At 41.6% G+C, this 21377-nt stretch overlaps 1 protein-coding gene across 9 annotated transcripts in view; it reads right to left on the bottom strand.

Moving 5' to 3' along the window:
* LOC137639954 (golgin subfamily A member 4-like) overlaps nt 1–17487 on the bottom strand; it is a 190250-nt gene extending 172763 nt beyond the window's left edge. For 5 of the 9 annotated variants that reach the window (XM_068372265.1, XM_068372272.1, XM_068372266.1 and 2 more), the window contains exons 1-3: nt 17285–17487; nt 13273–13383; nt 3069–3189 (exon numbers count right to left, since the gene is read on the bottom strand). In XM_068372265.1, the coding sequence (XP_068228366.1) occupies nt 3069–3189; nt 13273–13362 (211 nt within the window). In that variant the 5' untranslated portion in view covers nt 13363–13383; nt 17285–17487. Of the gene's footprint in view, nt 1–3068; nt 3190–13272; nt 13386–17284 lie in introns of all 9 variants that reach the window. The other 4 variants (XM_068372269.1, XM_068372267.1, XM_068372270.1 and 1 more) reach the window with 2 other exon arrangements.
* Between the last annotated feature and the right edge of the window lie 3890 nt (nt 17488–21377).

The raw sequence follows: 21377 nt of genomic DNA, 5'->3' as shown, positions 1-21377 counted from the left end.
CTGCGAGAATGTCCGCCAAAAGGCCCTGAAAGGTCGGCAAGCTGAGGATTGCGAGAATCCTCTTGCTGAACGATATCAGCGTGCTGGGTGAACCCAGCGTGCTAGGCGAACTCAGTGCGTGTGCTTACCCTAGGAGGTTTGTGAGCTACGGTAGAACTTAGCAGAGAACCAGCCTGCAGAACCTCAAATGAGAGAGGAACTGCAAAGGAAGTTTTTTCCCGAGGCACAAGACCAGTTGGGACTCCCTTACACTGGCTAAGGATGGGAAAGGGCTGAGGCCAACCCCTGCAGAGACAGATGTGCGCTCCCACTGTGTCCCTAGCTTCAACACCTCCAGGAGCCTATCCTTTGTATAGAAACCAAAAAGCCCCTAGGAAGGCCACAGCGGATTCATGGTGTCAAGTGAGGAAGACTTTCTTTAGGGTAAGGCGCCGTTGCTTTGCTAGGGCGAAATAACTCTGTCTTCCTTAGGCTGCTGTCCTGGGTTAAATGGTCATCACTCTAACCCAATTGACCTCCAGAAGCCAAATGGGAAAGGGCAGGTGGGAGAGTACTAGCCATGGGAGAAAGAAGTCAGGACTTCACCTTCAAGGATGAACTCAAGGGCAAAGAATCCCTTCTAGACTTCTTTCTGCATCAATTGTACTGTAACTACTGGGAGGATGACCACCACTGACACTCGGAGTAAGGAGAAGCCTCCATGCAGGAGTGTTGTCTGTACGAAGGGCAAAGTCGGCGAGGATCCGTCTCCTTAACTGACATAAAGGTACTGTGAGTGACATGATATGCCTGGACATACCCATATGACTTGCAGTCCTCAAAACACAATTATGCCTGAAAAGGAGAAGAAAATAACTATTACAGCCAGATAAATAGGGAATTCTAAGAGACAGAGAGATATGAATGTCTGCACTCAACTTACAGCCAAATCAAAAGTGAGCCAAATTGCTGGGTGAGTGTGTGAGGGGGCAGGCTGGGCTACTCCCTGTTACCAACCCCCTAACTAGCGGAGGATGGTTGACATCTTGCATTACAGTCTGTGTGGCTAAACCACCTTGCGCTGAATCATATCTCCTAGGTAAAAAAACAAGGGTTTGTATTTATGCAAGAACAAACTGGATTATTAACAGTTTCATTCCTAAAGTGTGTCAAAATTGTTAAGAGATAGGAATTCCTTTTAAGATTTTACTGCTACCAGATAACATCCCTTCTAGGCCACAACTTCCTTCATGTGGCCCTGCATCATAAGCCACCCGAGTCTAGGCATGGGGCCAAGAACAAACCAGGAGCTGCCCAATCCCCAAAAGAAAGCTTATGTTATGTAGATGTCCCATCCTATGACCAGCCTTCCTGGACTACTACTACAAGAAAAATTGTCAGAATCAAAAGGGGAAGAGAACGAAGATAGCTTCACACAATAGTGTACTCTTACCTTCAATAGCCTAGAAGTTCGTGTTGTGTCCAGATGGACACATCACGTGATACAGGTGCAAACAGTGGTCATTGCTAAACCAGTCTCACCTGCTGACTGACTCTGAAGATACTGGTCGGTGAGAAAACTCTGTAGCAGCTTAAAGGTGTACAGCGATAGCTGTTACCACAAACTCAAGATCGCTAACCGACCCCACAGACAGGTGATGGTTGGCGTGTCAGCTCCATACGTAACTGTCCATGACGGCACAAGGAGTAGTGTAAATGATACCAATATCAACCTACCATAAGGTGTTGGACAACAGTCCTGGAAAGACAGTTCAACTGCCTGCAACTGATGAAACAGAGTTGGCTGCCACACCAGAATCATGATAAAAAACAGACCACTAGGTACTGGGCAAAGTGTGAGCTCCGTATCAGGACAAGGCTGTAGAATGAACAATACCCCCTATTAGTCTGAAGATAGGTCCACGTAGGACTGTTCACCTACAACTGATGAAACATAAGTAGCTGTAACACCACTCTCACGATTGCCAATCATCCCCAAAGGTAACAGTTGTCGGGTAAGTTTCATACAGCACTGAGCGTGCACTAGAGTAAGGAACAATCCTCTATATCACAATAGGAAGGAGAAAGGTGGGCACATAAACAACACCCCCTTCCTCTGGCCCACACTGCTTACAGTATGTTCTGTCCGAGTAGGACTGTTCACTGGTTCCTGGCACAACAGCCTTACCTGTCACATACGCTCACGATGACTCTAATGACCTCATGGGTACCAGCTAGTGGAAGAAATATCCAATGAAAGGAATCGAAGAGGGAGAAAAAATTGGTGGAGGAGGAAGGGAGAGGGTGAAATTTCCTTTCCTTTGCCAACCTTTCTACGTTTACAAAGGAATCATAGTCTGAGCAACCGATAATAACTGTGCTACCTCTGAAGATGAAGAAGCTACTATACGTACAAACCACTGCTGACAGGGGATTTTGTCACAAGGGAAGTAATGAGAGCACTCATTGGCACTAAAAGAGGAATCGCCATCTTGGGAACAATGTTGGCACCAGGTGAGCCCGCCAAAAGAAAAATTTTCCTTATCAGGCACCAAGGTAGAGCAAAACTCGGTCAAAAACGGGTAACCTACTCCCAAGACAGAGAAACTACCACAAAGTGAAACAAGTTACACTGATTTCATCAACTTCCTGATCGGAAAACTGTAAACAGCATTCCAAAGGAGGGGGTGGGGGGGCAGGGATGCTTACAGTAATCACTTCACCAAGGCACATAACACATAGGGCTTCAAAGATTTCCATCCTCACTGGAAAAGATTCACCACACCACATTCTTAACTTTCGCTGTACTTCAGCTTACAATAGTTGCACATCTGTACCTGCTGCTGCTATCCTGTGACACGTGGGTGGGTGGGACTTCCCTTGTGCCACTTGTCGTTGAACAATTGCTGTAATATTTCAATGATTCAATGGCCGTTACAGCACCACTGATGACATTTCGTAATTTTAAAGGATAAAAGGCTTATATACTGTATGCATAGAAAAAAAATATTGGTTTTCACAAGTTAACATTATGAATTAGGAAAAATCTGATTATGTTTGAGTATGTTCCACACAGATTGAATAATTACCTTGTTGTTCTTCATCCTCTTGTATTTCCACAACCATCCCAGTTTCAATGGTAGTTTCCATGTTATCACCAGGTATACTTGTCACAAAAGTGGCTGACTGGATGTTAAATGGTGCATTGATCTGAAAATTAGAGAATCTATCAACTAACTATTAATCACAATAACTCAAACACTAAATCAGGTGTGTCCACCCATGTGAACAAGGTATACAGTGGAGATTAAATACATACATATACCAAAGGCACTTCCCCCAATTTTGGGGGGTAGCCGACATCAACAAGAAACAAAACAAAAAAGGGGACCTCTACTCTCTACGTTCCTCCAGCCTAACCAGGGACTCAGCCAAGTTCAGCTGGTACTGCTAGGGTGCCACAGCCCAACCTCCCACATTTCCACCACAGATGAAGCTTCATACTGCTGAGTCCCCTACTGCTGCTACCTCCGCGGTCATCTAAGGCACCGGAGGAAGCAGCAGGGCCTACCGGAACTGCGTCACAATCGCTCGCCATTCATTCCTATTTCTAGCACGCTCTCTTGCCTCTCTCACATCTATCCTCCTATCACCCAGAGCTTTCTTCACACCATCCATCCACCCAAACCTTGGCCTTCCTCTTGTACTTCTCCCATCAACTCTTGCATTCATCACCTTCTTTAGCAGACAGCCATTTTCCATTCTCTCAACATGGCCAAACCACCTCAACACATTCATATCCACTCTAGCCGCTAACTCATTTCTTACACCCGTTCTCACCCTCACCTCTTCGTTCCTAACCCTATCTACTCGAGATACACCAGCCATACTCCTCAGACACTTCATCTCAAACACATTCAATTTCTGTCTCTCCATCACTTTCATTCCCCACAACTCCGATCCATACATCACAGTTGGTACAATCACTTTCTCATATAGAACTCTCTTTACATTCATGCCCAACCCTCTATTCTTTACTACTCCCTTAACTGCCCCCAACACTTTGCAACCTTCATTCACTCTCTGACGTACATCTGCTTCCACTCCACCATTTGCTGCAACAACAGACCCTAAGTACTTAAACTGATCCACCTCCTCAAGTAACTCTCCATTCAACATGACATTCAACCTTGCACCACCTTCCCTTCTCGTACATCTCATAACCTTACTCTTACCCACATTAACTCTCAACTTCCTTCTCTCACACACCCTTCCAAATTCTGTCGCTAGTCGGTCAAGCTTCTCTTCTGTGTCTGCTACCAGTACAGTATCATCCGCAAACAACAACTGATTTACCTCCCATTCATGATCATTCTCGCCTACCAGTTTTAATCCTCGTCCAAGCACTCGAGCATTCACCTCTCTCACCACTCCATCAACATACAAGTTAAACAACCCCGGCGACATCACATCCCTGTCTCAGCCCCACTCTCACCGGAAACCAATCGCTCACTTCATTTCCTATTCTAACACATGCTTTACTACCTTTGTAGAAACTTTTCACTGCTTGCAACAACCTTCCACCAACTCCATATAACCTCATCACATTCCACATTGCTTCCCTATCAACTCTATCATATGCTTTCTCCAGATCCATAAACGCAACATACACCTCCTTACCTTTTGCTAAATATTTCTCGCATATCTGCCTAACTGTAAAAATCTGATTCATACAACCCCTACCTCTTCTAAAACCACCCTGTACTTCCAAGATTGCATTCTCTGTTTTATCCTTAATCCTATTAATCAGTACTCTACCATACACTTTTCCAACTACACTCAACAAACTAATACCTCTTGAATTACAACACTCATGCACATCTCCCTTACCCTTATATAGTGGTACAATACATGCACAGACCCAATCTACTGGTACCATTGACAACACAAAACACACATTAAACAATCTCACCAACCATTCAAGTACAGTCACACCCCCTTCCTTCAACATCTCAGCTTTCACACCATCCATACCAGATGCTTTTCCTACTCTCGTTTCATCTAGTGCTCTCCTCACTTCCTCTATTGTAATCTCTCTCTCATTCTCATCTCCCATCACTGGCACCTCAACACCTGGAATAGCAATTATATCTGCCTCCCTATCATCCTCAACATTCAGCAAACTTTCAAAATATTCCGCCCACCTTTTCCTTGCCTCCTCTCCTTTTAACAACCTTCCATTTTCATCTTTCACTGTCTCTTCAATTCTTGCGCCGGCCTTCCTTACTCTCTTCACTTCTTTCCAAAACTTCTTCTTATTCTCTTCATATGACTGACCCAGTCCCTGACCCCACCTCAGGTCAGCTGCCCTCTTTGCCTCACGTACCTTGCGCTTACTTCCACCTTTTCTCTCTCTATATTTTTCATACTTCTCTATACTATTACTCTGCAGCCATTCTTCAAAAGCCCTCTTTTTCTCTTCCACTTTTACCTTCACTCCTTCATTCCACCATTCACTGCCCTTCCTCATGCTGCCTCCAACAACCTTCTTGCCACATACATCACTTGCAATCCCAACAAAATTTTCTTTTGCTAACTTCCACTCCTCCTCTAAATTACCAGTTTCTCTTACTCTCACCTCGTCATATGCCATTTTCAACCTTTCCTGATATTTACTTTTTACCACCGGTTTTATTAGCTCTTCAACCCTCACTAGCTCCCTTTTACATCCACCTACTCTATTCCCCCACTCTTTTGCTACAACTAATTTTCCTTCCACCAAAAAATGATCAGACATACTGTTAGCCATACCCCTAAACACGTGCACGTCTTTCAATCTTCCAAACATTCTTTTAGTTATCAACACATAATCCATTAATGCCCTTTCTACTACTCTTCCATTTGCCACTCTTACCCATGTATACTTATTTTTATCTTTCTTTTTAAAAAAGCTAGCACTTATTACCATCTCTTGTTCAACACACATATCTACCAGTCTCTCACCACTCTCATTTTCACCTGGTACGCCATACTTCCCAATGACACCTTCTACCTCTCCAGCGCCCACTCTAGCATTTAAGTCACCCATAACAACTACATAATTCCTTCTACCCAGTCCCTCAAGGACTGGGAGATTAAATGAATGACTTAAATTCTTGCTCTCTTGACAGACAGGTGAGGAACATGAATGGTTAAATATGTTATTTTCATTAGTAAAATAAATTTTTGAATATACTTACCCGATAATCATGTAGCTGTCAACTCCGTTGCCCGACAGAATTCTACGGAAGGGATACGCCAGCGATCGCTATACAAGAGGGGGGTGTACTCACCAGCGCCACCTGTGGCCAGGTACTGCAGTACTTCTTGTTGACACCACCTCAATTTTTCCTCGGTCCACTGGTTCTCTATGGGGAGGAAGGGTGGGTCAATTAAATCATGATTATCGGGTAAGTATATTCAAAAATTTATTTTACTAATGAAAATAACATTTTTCAATATTAATCTTACCCGATAATCATGTAGCTGATTCACACCCAGGGAGGTGGGTGAAAACCAGTGTACATGTATATCAAGAAGCTAAGTATCCCGTATTTCATATTATCAGTTATTCAAAATAACAATGAAATTATAAGTACCTGGTAAGGAAGTCGACTTGAACCATTACTCTGCCTTTAATAAGTTCGTCTTCCTTACTGAGCGCAGCGTTCCTCTTAGGAGGCTGAACAACTCTAAGGTGCTGAAGTATCAAGGGCTGCAACCCATATTAAAGGACCTCATCACAACCTTTAACCTCGGCGCTTCTCAAGAAAGAATTGACCACCCGCCAAATCAACAAGGATGTGGAAGGCTTCTTAGCCGACCGTACAACCCATAAAAAGTATTCAAGAGAAAGGTTAAAAGGTTATGGGATTATGGGAATGTAGTGGCTGAGCCCCCGCCTACTACTGCATTCGTTGCTACGAATGGTCCCAGGGTGTAGCAGTACTCGTAAAGAGACTGGACATCTTTGAGATAGAATGATGCGAACACTGACTTGCTTCTCCAATAGGTTGCATCCATAACACTCTGCAGAGAACGGTTCTGTTTGAAGGCCACTGAAGTAGCCACAGCTCTCACTTCATGTGTCCTTACCTTCAGCAAAGCAAGGTCTTCTTCCTTCAGATGAGAATGTGCTTCCCTAATCAGAAGCCTGAATAGTAAGAAACTGAGTTCTTAGACCTTGGAAAAGAAGGCTTCTTGATAGCACACCATAAGGCTTCTGATTGTCCTCGTAAAGGTTAAGACCTTTTTAGATAGTACCTAAGAGCTCTAACTGGGCAAAGTACTCTCTCCAGTTCATTCCCCACCAAGTTGGACAGGCTTGGGATCTCGAACGACTTAGGCCAAGGACGTGAAGGAAGCTCGTTTAGCAAAAACCGAGTTGCAAGGAACATGTAGCCGTTTCAGATGTGAAAACTATGATCCTGCTGAAGGCGTGGATCTCACTTACTCTTTTAGCTGTTGTCAAGCACACGAGGAAAAGAGTTTTTAATGTGAGGTCCTAAAAAGAGGCTGATTGGAGAGGTTCAAATCTTGATGACATAAGGAACCTTAGGACCACGTCTAGATTCCAGCCTGGAGAGGACAACCGACGTTCCTTTGAGGTCTCAAAAGACCTAGGGAGGTCCTGTAGATCTTTGTTGGTGGAAAGATCCAAGCCTCTGTGGCGGAAAACCGCTGCCAACATATTTCTGTAACCCTTGATCGTAGGAGCTGAAAGGGATCTTACGTTCCTTAGATGTAACAGGAAGTCAGCAATCTGGGTTACAGTGGTACTGGTTGAGGAAACTGCATTGGCCTTGTACCAGCTTCGGAAGACTTCCCCTTGAGACTGATAGACTCTGAGAGTGGATGTTCTCCTTGCTCTGGCAATCGCTCTGGCTGCCTCCTTCGAAAAGCCCCTAGCTCTTGAGAGTCTTTCGAAAGTCTGAAGGCAGTCAGACGAAGAGCGTGGAGGTTTGGGTGTACCTTCTTTACGTGAGGTTGACGTAGAAGGTTCACTCCTAGAGGAAGAGTCCTGGGAATGTCGACCAGCCATTGCAGTACCTCTATGAACCATTCTCTCGCGGGCCAGAGCGGAGCCAACCAACGTCAGCCGTGTCCCTTTGCGAGAGGAGAACTTCTGAAGTACCCTGTTGACAATCTTAAACGGCGGGAATGCATACAGGTCGAGATGGGACCAATCCAGCAGAAAAGCATCCACGTGAACTGCTGCTGGGTCTGGAATCGGAGAACAATACAACGGGAGTCTCTAGGTTATCGAGGTAGCGAACAGATCTATGGTTGGCTGACCCCACAGGGCCCAAAGTCTGCTGCAAACATTCTTGTGAAGGGTCCACTCTGTGGGGATGACCTGACCCTTCCGGCTGAGGCGATCTGCCATGACATTCATATCGCCCTGAATGAACCTCGTTACCAGCGTGAGCTTTCGATCTTTTGACCAGATGAGGAGGTCCCTTGCGATCTAGAACAACTTCCACGAATGAGTCCCTCCCTGCTTGGAGATGTAAGCCAAGGCTGTGGTGTTGTCAGAGTCCACCTCCACCACCTTGTTAAGCTGGAGGGACTTGAAGTTTATCAAGGCCAGATGAACCGCCAACAACTCCTTGCAATTGATGTGAAGTGTCCTTTGCTCCTGATTCCATGTTCCCGAGCATTCCTGTCCGTCCAAAGTCGCACCCCAGCCCGTGTCTGATGCGTCCGAGAGGAGACGGCGGTCGGGTTTCTGAACAGCCAAAGGTAGACTTCCTTGAGAAGAAAGCTGTTCTTACACCACGCGAGAGTAGACCTCCTCTCTTCGGAAACAGGAACTGAGACCGTCTCTAGCGTCATGTCCTTTATCCAGTGAGCAGCTAGATGATACTGAAGGGGGCGGAGGAGGAGTCTCCCTAACACGATGAACAGGGCCAGCGATGAAAGTGTCCCTGTTAGACTCATCCACTACCTGACTGAGCATCGGTTCCTTCTCAGCATGCTCTGGATGCATTCTAGGGCTTGGAAGATCCTTGGGGCCGACGGAAAAGCCCGAAAAGCTCGACTCTGAAGATCCATACCCAGGTAGACAATGGTCTGGGATGGGACGAGCTGGGACTCCTCAAAATTGACCAGGAGGCCCAGTTCCTTGGTCAGATCCATAGTCCATCTGAGAATCTCCAGACAGCGACGACTTGTGGGAGCTCTTAAAAGCCAGTCGTCTGACGGAGCCGGACACAAGATCATGGTACTGCTGCACAGTCTGTGAACTGTCAACCATGGGGAAGCGAGGAAGTACAGTGACAACCCGAAGCTGTCTAGACTGTCTGGGTCGTACAGACAACTCCTTATCGGGTTGCTGAGGTTGCCGCACTGCGTCACAACAAGTCACTTCTGCTGGTTGTTGAACGTCTTCCCAGTGACACACTGACTCCGTAAACAAAAAATCCTCTAACAAGGACTAAGCTTGGACTGCATGTCTTGCAACACAGCTCAAGGTCTATGGGAGCAGGTGTGGTAACAGACGGGGTTAGCGACTGAAGTGGAACCATTACCTTCCCTGGAAGCATGTTATGCTTAAATAAAAGTCCATAGGAGGCTACGCAGCTAAAGGCTCCTCTCCAAATGACAGAGTCCTCAAGGGAATATCAGAAGGAGGGAGAATAGCACTTTCTCATCTACAGGGACCATATCCGAGAAAAGCCAAGTTCTCTCAGTGAGGGTTTCACTGGTGCAAAAGCAGCAGACCAGAAGGCAACGTTATGAAACTGCTTGACAGTCTAGTGAGTTGGCAACAACCAAAGATGTGTGACTGAGAAGCATGCGGCAAGGCATGCAGAGCATGCTGTATGCAGAGCATGCTGTATGTAGAGCATGCTGAAAGGTAAGCAGAGCATGTTGCATGGCGTGTGGCTTATGCTGCATGGGATGAGGCTCATGCTGCATGGGATGAGGCTCATGCTGCTTAAAAGAAATCTGATCCTGACACTAATCTAGCTGTCCGAGGATTTACCTGGTGAGATATCAGTCTCTTTACCAGAGAGTTTTACCAGATTTCCCCGGGCCACCACGTGACACAATTGGTAGTAATTCATTCAAATTACCTCTAATGAGTCAATATGGATAAATATCAACACAACATCGTGTTCAAAATAGAAATAAATTTCTACCTCATACTTGGGATCGAACACTAGCCCCTTCTAATGAAAGGCCAGGTCGAAACCAACCATGCCACGAGAGCCCATAGGATGTCGCATAGCATGAGGCTCATGCCTCATGGTTTGATCCTGTGAGGTTCCTGCCTCAAGAGTTGCGTCTGCCTCAAGGGTTGAGGGGGTAGCTGCGCAGAGAGAGGCTCATGCTGCATAGATTGTGGTTCAAGTTGAATGGGAAGAGGCTCAAGCTGAGGAGAAAGTGGCAGATGCATGCGTTGAGGTGGCTGACTCATTGCATGAGGTTCATGTCTCAAGAGTTGCGCTTGCTTCAAGGGTTGAGGTGGCTGCGCAGTAAGAGGTTCCTGTCTCACGAGTTGAGGTTCTTGAGGTGGGTGCTGCGAGAGTTGAGGTGGTGGCTGCGCCGAAAGCGGCTCCTGTCTCACGAGTTGAGGTTCTTGAGGTGCTTGCCTCGAGAGTTGAGGTTCTCGCCTCGAGGAAAGGGGAGGTATCAGCTGCGAGAGCTGAGGTGGCTGCCTCAAGGATGGTAGAGGTTGTCGTACCTCAAGAGGTTGCTGCCTCGAGGGTAGTTGTAATGCAAGATACTCCTGCCTCAAGGGTAGAGGAGGTTGTAAGGCATAAGGCTCCTGCCCCCATTGTTGAGGAGGTTGCTGCGTGGTAAGAGGCTCCTGCCCCAAGGAAAGTGGAGGTTGCTGCACAGCGCTGGTATCTGGCAACTCCCAACGCGGCAGCTCACGCATGGAGGTAGCTAGAGGAACCTCAACCTCATACGTCTGGCAGATTGTACTGCGCAGAGGAGGAGGAGCGTTCGCAGGAGGAGGTGTATTAACCTTCTCTGCCTGAAACTCCTGCATCAACACCGCAAGCTGAGACTGCATTGTCTGCAGTATAGACCGCTAGAGTTTAAGAAAGACAACAACAAACGGAGCTACTGTCCGTTGAGACTGAGGGTCTAAAACAGCTGGTGCGGCAACAGACGGAGCTACTGCCTGTTGCGATACCACCTTGCCTCTCTGGGAGGTGTGCAGTTGTCGTACTGCAGCAAGTCCGAACTGACCCAGGGCTAATGGCTACACCTAGGAGTTGGACTTGTGCGGAAGGGACCGACTTGCACTTAAAAGCTGCAAGATTTGGTCCATGGTTTCTGCGAGAAACCTTTTCCGCAGACGAGGTATAAAAGGGCTCTCTCGTCTTTGTGTGGGTGGGGTGATCACGTCGGCAACGTGTGTAGATACACCCGAAACCACGGAGGGAAAACGTCTGTTCGTCGATCAAGGCCTGCTGAACCCATAAGTCCTTCGACATTACTTCTCCCCTGGGCTTGGGAGCTTGTAAGAGGTCCCAGACTAGGCGAACAACTGGCACGAACAGACGAACCCTCGAACGCAACACTGTAACACTTTGCGCTTATCACTTATCACTTTTGATTTTCTGTTTGCACTTATTTCACTGAACTCGAAACTTTAAGTGGTTTGTACCTGAAACACGCAATTCTATCCTTCCTTAAAAGTTAGTAATTGCGAAAACAGAATTACAATGTAACAGAAAAATCTAATGAAAGATAAATAATTCAGTGGCTGGAAAGAGACTAAACACTAGATCAAATAAACTACGTTTAAAATCTCTCACCGCATAAAGCTTGAGAACAAGAATAAAACTCTAGAAACGTTTACCTTCTTCCCCTAAAGAGACTAGGGAGAAGAGCAAAAACGATAACAACGTTACTCGCTTGAACGAAACGTTTATCCTCCTCTCTCTCCCTCCGTCTCTATCTCTCTCTCTCTCTCTCTCTTGACTTAGAACCTGAGAGAAGAGCCCAATCATATATATCGTTAAAACATATTATTGTTAAAGGAAAAAAACTGAAAGATTTCCCAAAAAAAAGTTCCTTTATTAGAATTAAAACCATTAAGCTAAGAAAGAATGAACAAAACGCTAGAAACGGTTTACTCTTACTGCAACGTGACACCGTGAAAATTTTCTCTCTATCGTAACGATAGAGCGCAAGTTGAACGTTCTGAACGTCAACAACTGCAGAGACAAAACAAAACGTTAGTTCAACTTTGAAAACAGTACGAGACTATCAAAGAAATTCTTTCAAAAACATTAAAATAGCATAATATGTTAACAGGTAAAACCGAAATGACGGGCTCAATGTTAATTAACTTCGGTACCAAGAAAAGACCGCCTACTATTAGGAAAGGTCGAATATAAACAAATATAAAAAATAATTTTAATAAGTTTATAATAAAAGGAAGTTAATCGAAGAGGCCTATAAAAGGCGGAGAGATATAAAATAAATCTATAACTTTTGTTAAGCAAAATTAAGAAAGAGAGTCTATACTCTCTTAGACACCAACACTTCCGTCTAAGGGAAGGGTCGGCCATTTAAAAGTGAAAGAGAGTTCATACTCTCTTCGTCACCATAATTAATCAAATTAATTCCAAAAGCTAGCTAAGCTAATGATAAAACTTCCTGAATAGCGAAAGCTAAACTCTAGAGCAAATACATCACCAAATCGTGAGCAAAAACTCCAGAATCAACAGCGTATCCATGTAGGTCTAGCCGGAGGCACGACAGAGGAAAAATTGAGGTGGTGTCAACAAGAAGTACTGCAGTACCTGGCCACAGGTGGCGCTGGTGAGTACACCCCCCTCTTGTATAGCGATCGCTGGCGTATCCCTTCCGTAGAATTCTGTCGGGCAACGGAGTTGACAGCTACATGATTATCGGGTAAGATTAATATTGAAAAAAAAGGTTTGAAGATGAGACAGCTGTGATATGGATGAAAAGTATAGAGTACTCAAATTATTATGGTTAAAACCTCATTGATGTTAGAAATAACTAAACAGGATTTTGACTATAAATTTGATAAAAGTTTTTATACCCGTATGCCAGCTTACGCTGATATCTATCTCCTATGTAAAGAATGTAGAGCTTGTATTTTGAGCAGGAACAAACTTAAATCCTGTAGTGCTTATGGCCAGGTAAAATGGTATTGCAAAAAATATTAAAATAGTACTAAGGGTCTCATGCATTATCTTTAATCATAATGTATAGAAAACTGCACAATGCTCAAACATACACTGGGGTATAGAAACTTACACTCATTTTTGGACCCATGGATAAGTCTTCCTTAACCGTTTTCTTTCTTTTTTGAGGTCTGTAGTTTGCTTCGTCATCATTTTTGTCCATTTCTTATGGTATTTCATCTACCTGTGAATTAAAATAAAATACAGTATATTACTAATAAATAATACAGTAATAAATGACAAGAACAAGAATAAATCTGGAAATGGGCATTAAAGCAGAGCTACATAGACTTCAAAACCTATGATTTATATGACTTACATTTATCTGCATAAATCCTCAACTAGATTCCTCATGAATATAAGTGGGAAAATCGCAAATTTTAAGAGTAATGTGTATTTTTCCTAACTATACAAACCACAGTCTTTTAACATGAGATTTGATTCAAGCAGAAATAGAAATCGGCAGTTAAAAACTTATAACGAGGTGTCGGCAATAGCCGGTAGTTAGCAGCCGGAAGAGAAGAAGCCACGCCCCTTCTTCTGGTACACTGAACAGTCACTTATAGTACTTCCTCTAATCACAAACAAAGGAGGAAGTAAACTGAACGATCTTCCTGCCAAAGAAGTCCTACCTCACCAAGATATGCAAGTCAACCTTAGCAAAAGAACAACATAGATCAAGAAAATTCCAGCCACCGCCACCTTCTTCTTATTATTATTATCATTTCTAGTTAAGCTTCAACCGTAGTTGGAAAAGCAGGGTGCTATAAGCCTAAGGGCTCAGACAGGGAAAAGTAGCCCAGTGAGGAGAGGAAATAAGGAAATGATATTTTCATAATAAAATAAATTTTTGAATATACTTACCCGCTGGTTATATAAAAGAGCTGAAGTCCCTGGCGTCAGGGACTTCAGCTCTTTTATATAACCAGCGGGTAAGTTTTATATTTAAAAATAAACAACATGAGAAGTAATGAACAATTAAAATATTTTAAAAACAGTAACAACATTAAAAAAAATCTTGTATAAATATGAACTATAAAAACTTAAAACAACCTTAGTTTGACAGTTTTCAGGCATCATAAGAGAGAGAGGGGGAGGAAGGGGGATGCAGCCCCCGATAAGTAAAGAGGACCCAGCCTTTAAGTTGGGCTAGGTGGGTGTAGTAAGGTTTGACAGCTTCCCTTATATAAATCACAGTAAAATTATACAACAACACGGGACAATATTTCTAATGAGAAAAACAGCTTTTCCTACAGTTAATAGTGTGCTTTCAACAAATTTGACCTTTATTTCCAATGCAAATAGGCCGTTCTACCATTATGGAGCCCCCACTTTCCAATGGACACAGGTAGGAACCTGGGACTACGGGTGTGCATAAACAGGACAAAACGTGATTATGAAACCATTTTGAGATTTGTAAAATGCCACAGAACCTAACAAACCCACCTAACCTAACCTAGTAGTCTCCAGGTCACAGACCATGCAAAGGTGGCCAAGGCCCCCCAACCGCCCTTTCCCAGGTCACACACCTAGCGATGGGGCAAAGTAAATCACAAATAAATTCTCACATTATGATACACATAATTCCTCACCTTGTGCTTGATACCTACGTCTCTTTATTGTCTTGGCAATCTTTAAACAAATGTTGCAGTGGAAAACATACTGATCTTCCCTGAAAGCTAAGTCAGAATTGCATTTGGAACACTTTAACCTTTGGGAGATAACACAACGAGCTCTTAGAAAAAATATTCACTACACCAGGAGTACTGTACCACGATAATCACAGTGAAACTTGGCTATAGCAACGAAATATCCAAAAGAACAGCCATTACACTTTGTTACGTTGGGCACCATAAAGCACATCTGACACATAACACAGGTACAAAAGGAACTGAAGAGCTTTAATAAGAACACAGGATGTGTCACAGAACTTTCTACGTCACGCTCAAGCATACATACATACCCAAATATGGTAAACTTCGTCATATGGTAGGGGAAGGAAGTAGGTGCGCAGGAAGTATAAAATCGTAATCGTGCAACAAGTAGGTGGGCTTATGGGAGGGAAGTATAAACCTGTAATCACACAAAAAGCTATGCACAAACAGGAGCAGAAACGTCCAACTTCGAAAATGTAAACAAAATAGTGAAATAAAAATTTCAGGGGAACAGGATCCATATATAGTTTTACCATTATTTATCGATTCACCAGTAAATTTTCCCTCATCCAAAACCCATGGTTCCCACTGGGTGGACCCCATAACTGTAGGATATATTAAGGTATACTGTATCTTCTCAACTACTGTATTTATTTGCGACAGAAATATAGGTCGGTTTTCAAATAAAAAGTTATTCTATATATAACCCAATTTTTTCATTAGTAAAGTTTTACCCGTGTAGCTCCATAGTAATACCTAAATTATTTTGTGCAGTCCCACACCCAAAAACACCAATGTCCCACTATGGAACACTCCGAATAGCAAGGTTGGTAGCGTCGCGGATTTTTATTAGAGAGATCCCGAGTTCGGTCCCCGCCAGGGACGCGAATACCGTGAGACCTTCTACCGGGGGGTACTCCCAGGGTGGCGCCTGGGGGGGAGGTTAGAGGGGACTAGTATTAGTCCCTGCTGGCTAATGGTGGCCCGAGGAGGACGATGTAAATCGTCTCTGTGGAGACCTAAAACCCGCAACTTTAACTTTTTTATTATTGTTGTTCTTTAAGGGGCTCCTCATCTCTAAAAGTACTCATTTGTAGCTGAAATAAAGCTCAAAATTATTCACAACACACTGTATACGATAAAGTAGAGTCAGACATAATAGTTTCATTATAAGTTTGATTAGGGTGTTTGGTTGGGTTAGGTAAGCTAATGTAATATAAGGAAGGGATAGGTTAGGTTACCTGTAGTTAACTTGGAATGATTTTACTTCATTTTTCTACTGTGACCAATTCTTCAACAAAAGCTCGGGTAGGAAAAATTGGGTATATCATGACAGTCATGCTAAAAACTCCCGTATTTTCAACTCTATCGCTGAGAAGACAGCAGTCTAAGGAGGTCGCAGCAGGTGTTAGCACACGTTAGATAAGTAGGTAAGGACACAGCTTAAAGGTTAGGTTAGGGGGGAAATTTAGGTTAGGAGGTGTTCTATTATTCTATCCAACGGGAGGACCTATCCGTCGTTACACAAAGGCTCAGGAGAAATATAGGTCAACCCGACTACATAAACATAAACATACATTTTAGTATCGGAAATCCCGCATTAGTCGAAATCATAATTTTACTGAGGATATATGCAATCAGTAGAACTCTACATACTACCCATTTATGAGGGAGCCTTTGTAGGATGACGGCCAGATCCCGTAGAAAACGGGAATATTCTGAACTGTGGCCATCGTTCTAAAAACGATTTTGGCGGGAGAAGCTAACTTAAAAGACCCACCTAACCTATGCTAAAAGCCGTATCCTTACCCAGGGGGGCTTCGCCCCCTCGAACCCCCCCTTACACAACAGTTTCCTTACCTACGAGTACGACGGGAGAAGCTAACTTAAAAAACCCACCTAACCTATGCTAAAAGCCGTGTCCTTACCCAGGGGGGCTGCGCCCCCCGGACACCCCCTTACACAACATATTTAAGATCCGTAGACCATTTCCAAACGTTTTTATTCTATACAAGATAACAGTCGGAGCGATAATAAGCAAATTAGGACGCTTGGCCGTAGCGCTACAAACTACCCCTACCCTTATAGGAGTTTATGGGTGACATTTACTAATAATCATCAGTCCTACATTTGTAGAAATTATAATCAAATTTATCAAACGGCAACTTTTCCCATGGATGTAAATAATTGAAGGTTTAGGCTAGGCTACCTTGGAAAGTTGGTAATTTTGTATTGTATTACAGGGTGAGATTGGAAAGTTTAACCTTGCTTATATAAATGATTTAAACCAGATTATTATTCATGTTATAACGCTTAACTACTGCGTCAATAGGTAGGCTTTTTTTCTGGCCTGCCCTACCTCAGGGTCCTACGTCCCGTAGGCTAAAATTACAAAAATAACGTCAACAACAAAAGATAATTTTAGCGTACCTTTTTTGTGAACTCTCCTCCTTATGTCTGCCACGTCATGGGATATTTCAAACGGTTATTTCCTCCTATTATTATATTAGAAACCAGACTTCTTGACAAGTCTGGTTTTACGGCTTAGTGAACAATTTACTGTCAATCAGTCAACTAATAAAAAGTCCTTAACATTTAACTCTTCTTCTTCTTCTTCTTCGTCTCTCTTTGACTAGTGTTACCAGGTTTCCTAAATGAGAAAAGACCAACTTCAAATCAACTGTAGCTTTAAAAGGCCTACCTATTATTAGAAAAAGGCCAAAAATATAGTATTTAAGCCCACCTTTTTCATGATATTACTAAACCCCAACCAATTTTTTAAAAAGGCCAAATTTGAGATTTTTTGGCCTGAAAAAAGGCCAATCTGGCAACCCTGTCTTTGACAACTAGAAGTGGTCTTTGGAAAACACTTCACAACGAACTTGTTTTTGGGTTTCAAACTATTGTGAGAAGTTGTTACAGAGACAATTTTGAACAAATATATTCACAAAATTATCTTAAATATACAGAATCATGAAGAGGTTGCATTTTATATATACTTGTCGTAAATCATGACAAATGACCATATTATAACTTGAGGCTGTACTCGGACAAACTATTCTCTTTCTTCTTTCTTTTTACTCTTTTTTTTAAGTTTTTATAGTTTATATATAAAATATATTTTTATAGTGTTAGTGTCCTTATAATATTTTATTCTAGTTGTTCATTATTTCTCTTGTTTCCTTCCCGCATTGGTCTAATTTCCCCTGATGGAGCCCTTGATCTTATAGCATTCTGCTTTTCCAACTAGGGTTGTAGCTTAATAATAATAATAATAATAATAATAATAATAATAATAATAATAATAATAATAATAATAATAATAATAATAATAATAATAATAATAATAATAATAATGATAATGCAGACCTTTCTGCAAGAACCTCTTACAATAGAATAATCAAGCAATCTATCTAAATAAATTAATTTATGAATAATGAAGGAGAACACAAATATAAACTAAGTATTTATTTTTCTTTACCTAGTGACATAACTGAAAGTAGAATGCTCTTCGCTAGTTCAGTGCAGACATTTCTGCAAACACTTTACACAATAGAATTATCTAGAAAACTATTTACATCAATTTAATATATGAAGGTGGACATATAGATATAAGATTTTCATTTTTGTTCGTCTTTTTTATTTATCTAGTGCATTCATGGGCACAAAACGTCATAGAAAAATAATTTCTCTTATTTTCAGCACTTGCAACCAAGTTGCTTTGCCCATAGAAGAGTATTTCTTTTTTTCCAAGAGCTTTGATAATATGGATCTAACAATAAACGAGCAATGCGTGTGTGAAATATTGAAAGCCTTGAAATTTACATGATAAAATGACATGAAAAGTCTTGCAGCTTGAAAGTAAGGTTCTCCTGCAGTACAGGACCAGAAAAGCAGCTCTTAGAGCAAAAGTAAGTAATGGAGTACACGTAACACAAAGTCTCAGTACACAATCAATTCAGAATGCTAAAACCAAAGTATATCGCTTAATAATGACGATAATACGGTTTCCTAATGGACAGTCTATACATGTAACCCTAAGACAAAATTCGCCATCAACGTTTAATTTTAAGTTCCATTTCTAACAGACAACCTAAAACAATGATATTCTATTCATGGTCGGTAGCCTATTTAACCAGGTTCACAACATTTGAATTTAAATTTTCATTAGATTTTTTTTTTCTTTTTTTGCGGAGAATATGTAGTACTATCTGGCCATCCAAAGGATCCAGTAACTCTCTAGAGGTAGTATCTCAGCGAGTAGCTGGTGCCCTGGCTAACCTACTGCCTATAAATTAGGTGGGATCGATATCCGATAGTTCCGTGCAACAATACAGTTGAAATTGGTATTATTGACTCTAATTTACAGCCAGACGTTTATAAAGTTTTGTAAGGGGGAAATATTGATTGGTTAATACGCATTTTGTGAGTGTCTGTGGATTAATTCTTTCTAGCCCGTGTTCATTCCGTAATGTTAATTTAGCCTATTCTTCTTTTGGCCTTGGGTTTACCTTATGACCGGATAATCCCGTATTATACCGGATAATCCCGGATTATCCTGAGTTATCCCTAATAAATGTTGTTTCTTTTTCGACAATTATTTTCTAAACTGGTCCAGTTCCTTGAATTCGACGTACTCTACTCTGAACTGCTATACGTTGGCTCTAGGTTTTTCGTACATACTAACATCGCATATATCTTTTATTACTGCTTAGCGTGCGCGCGCGCACATACACACACACACACACACACATATATATATATATATATATATATATACTGTATATATATACATATATATATATATATACAGTATATATATATATATATATATATATATGTATATATATATATATATATATATATATCTTCTTTGTATCTTTTCCCACTTTTTTCGCCTCTCTCTCTCTCTCTCTCTCTCTCTCTCTCTCTCTCTCTCTCTCTCTATATATATATATATATATATATATATATGTGTGTGTGTGTGTGTGTGCCATCAGCCGTTACTAGTTCACTGCAAAACAAAGGCCTCATTCAGACATGTACTTCCACTTGCGTCTGTTTATGGTCTTTCTGTGCCAGTCCACACCCGTAAACTTTTCTTAGTTTGCCAATCCATCGTCTTCTCTTCATTCTCCTGATTCTTTTTACAATCTCTAGATACCCATTCTGTTATTAATATTGCCTGCCATTCTCATTATATGTTCTCCTCATGTCCATTTCTTTTTCTTACGTGTTGTTAGAATATCCTCTACTTTAGTTTGTTCTCGCATCCATATTACACTTTTTCTGTCTCTTATAGTGTTATTCTCATCATTATTCTTTCCATAGCTCTTTAAGTTGTAAGTAGCTTATGGTCTAAGGCTCAAAGTTTCTGATGCATAAGTTAATAATGGTAGGACCATCTCATTAAATACTTTATCTTTAGAGAAAGTGGTATTTTACTTTTCATAACCTCATTTTGTTTACTAAATGTTCTCCATCCCATGTTTATCCTTCTTTCTACCTCGGTCTTGTGTCCTTGGGAAACAATTACTGCCTGTCTTAAGTACTTAGGTTATGTTAATAAACAATCTCTAAAGATTAATCCATAACTCTTATTTGTTGTCTCTATGCATTTCCATTGAACATTCTTTTAGTTTTAGGCCTACTCATATTCATTTTCAGTCCTGTGTACATTTTCTGCTTTCTATATTTAAATCATCTTTCATCTTTTGTAATCCCTCCCATAATACATTAAACACAACTATGTCATCTGCAAATCTTAAGTTGTTAAGATATTCCCCATTAATACTAATTCCTACATTTTCCCAATCTGAATTTTTTAAAAGAAAATACTTATAGGCATACAGTGAATAATTAGGGGGATATGTGGTCACCCTGTCTAACTCCTTTCTCACTCGGAATTTCGTCAATATCTTTAGGTAGTTTTAGGATTGCTTTACTTCCTATATAAATATTTTCAAGTGTCCTAACAAAAGAATCTTCCATTATCTGTTTTTGAAGGGCTTTGATTACTGCTGAGATTTTGATAGACTCAAAAGCTTTCTCATAGTCTATTAATACCATTCATAGTAGTTAGTCATATACGCTATTGATTTTTTCCATTAGCTAGTTTTTTATACCTTTATATATATATATATATATATATATATATATATATATATATGTGTGTGTGTGTGTGTGTGTGTGTGTGAGAGAGAGAGAGAGAGAGAGAGAGAGAGAGAGAGAGAGAGAGAGAGAGAGAGAGAGAGAGATATTATTGGTAAAATAATGATACTAAATTGTCTTTTTTTTAAGAATATCTCGGCATTACCAACAATTAGGTCTAGAGATGAATCACCTCCGTGCAAATCCTACACGTGAAATAACAGATAAAAAGATAAACGACAAAGTGATAACTGATAACATCCGTTAACTCAACGGACGAGACTAAGAAATTATAAATAGTTCCAACCCTATAATGACTCGTTTTGAAAGGTGTGTGGCGAAGTCAAGAAAGTGACATAATTTCTCATATAAT

The sequence above is a fragment of the Palaemon carinicauda genome, chromosome 4 (assembly GCF_036898095.1).
Source record: "Palaemon carinicauda isolate YSFRI2023 chromosome 4, ASM3689809v2, whole genome shotgun sequence".
NCBI lineage: Eukaryota > Metazoa > Arthropoda > Malacostraca > Decapoda > Palaemonidae > Palaemon > Palaemon carinicauda.
This window is presented reverse-complemented; position numbering and strand designations above follow the sequence as displayed.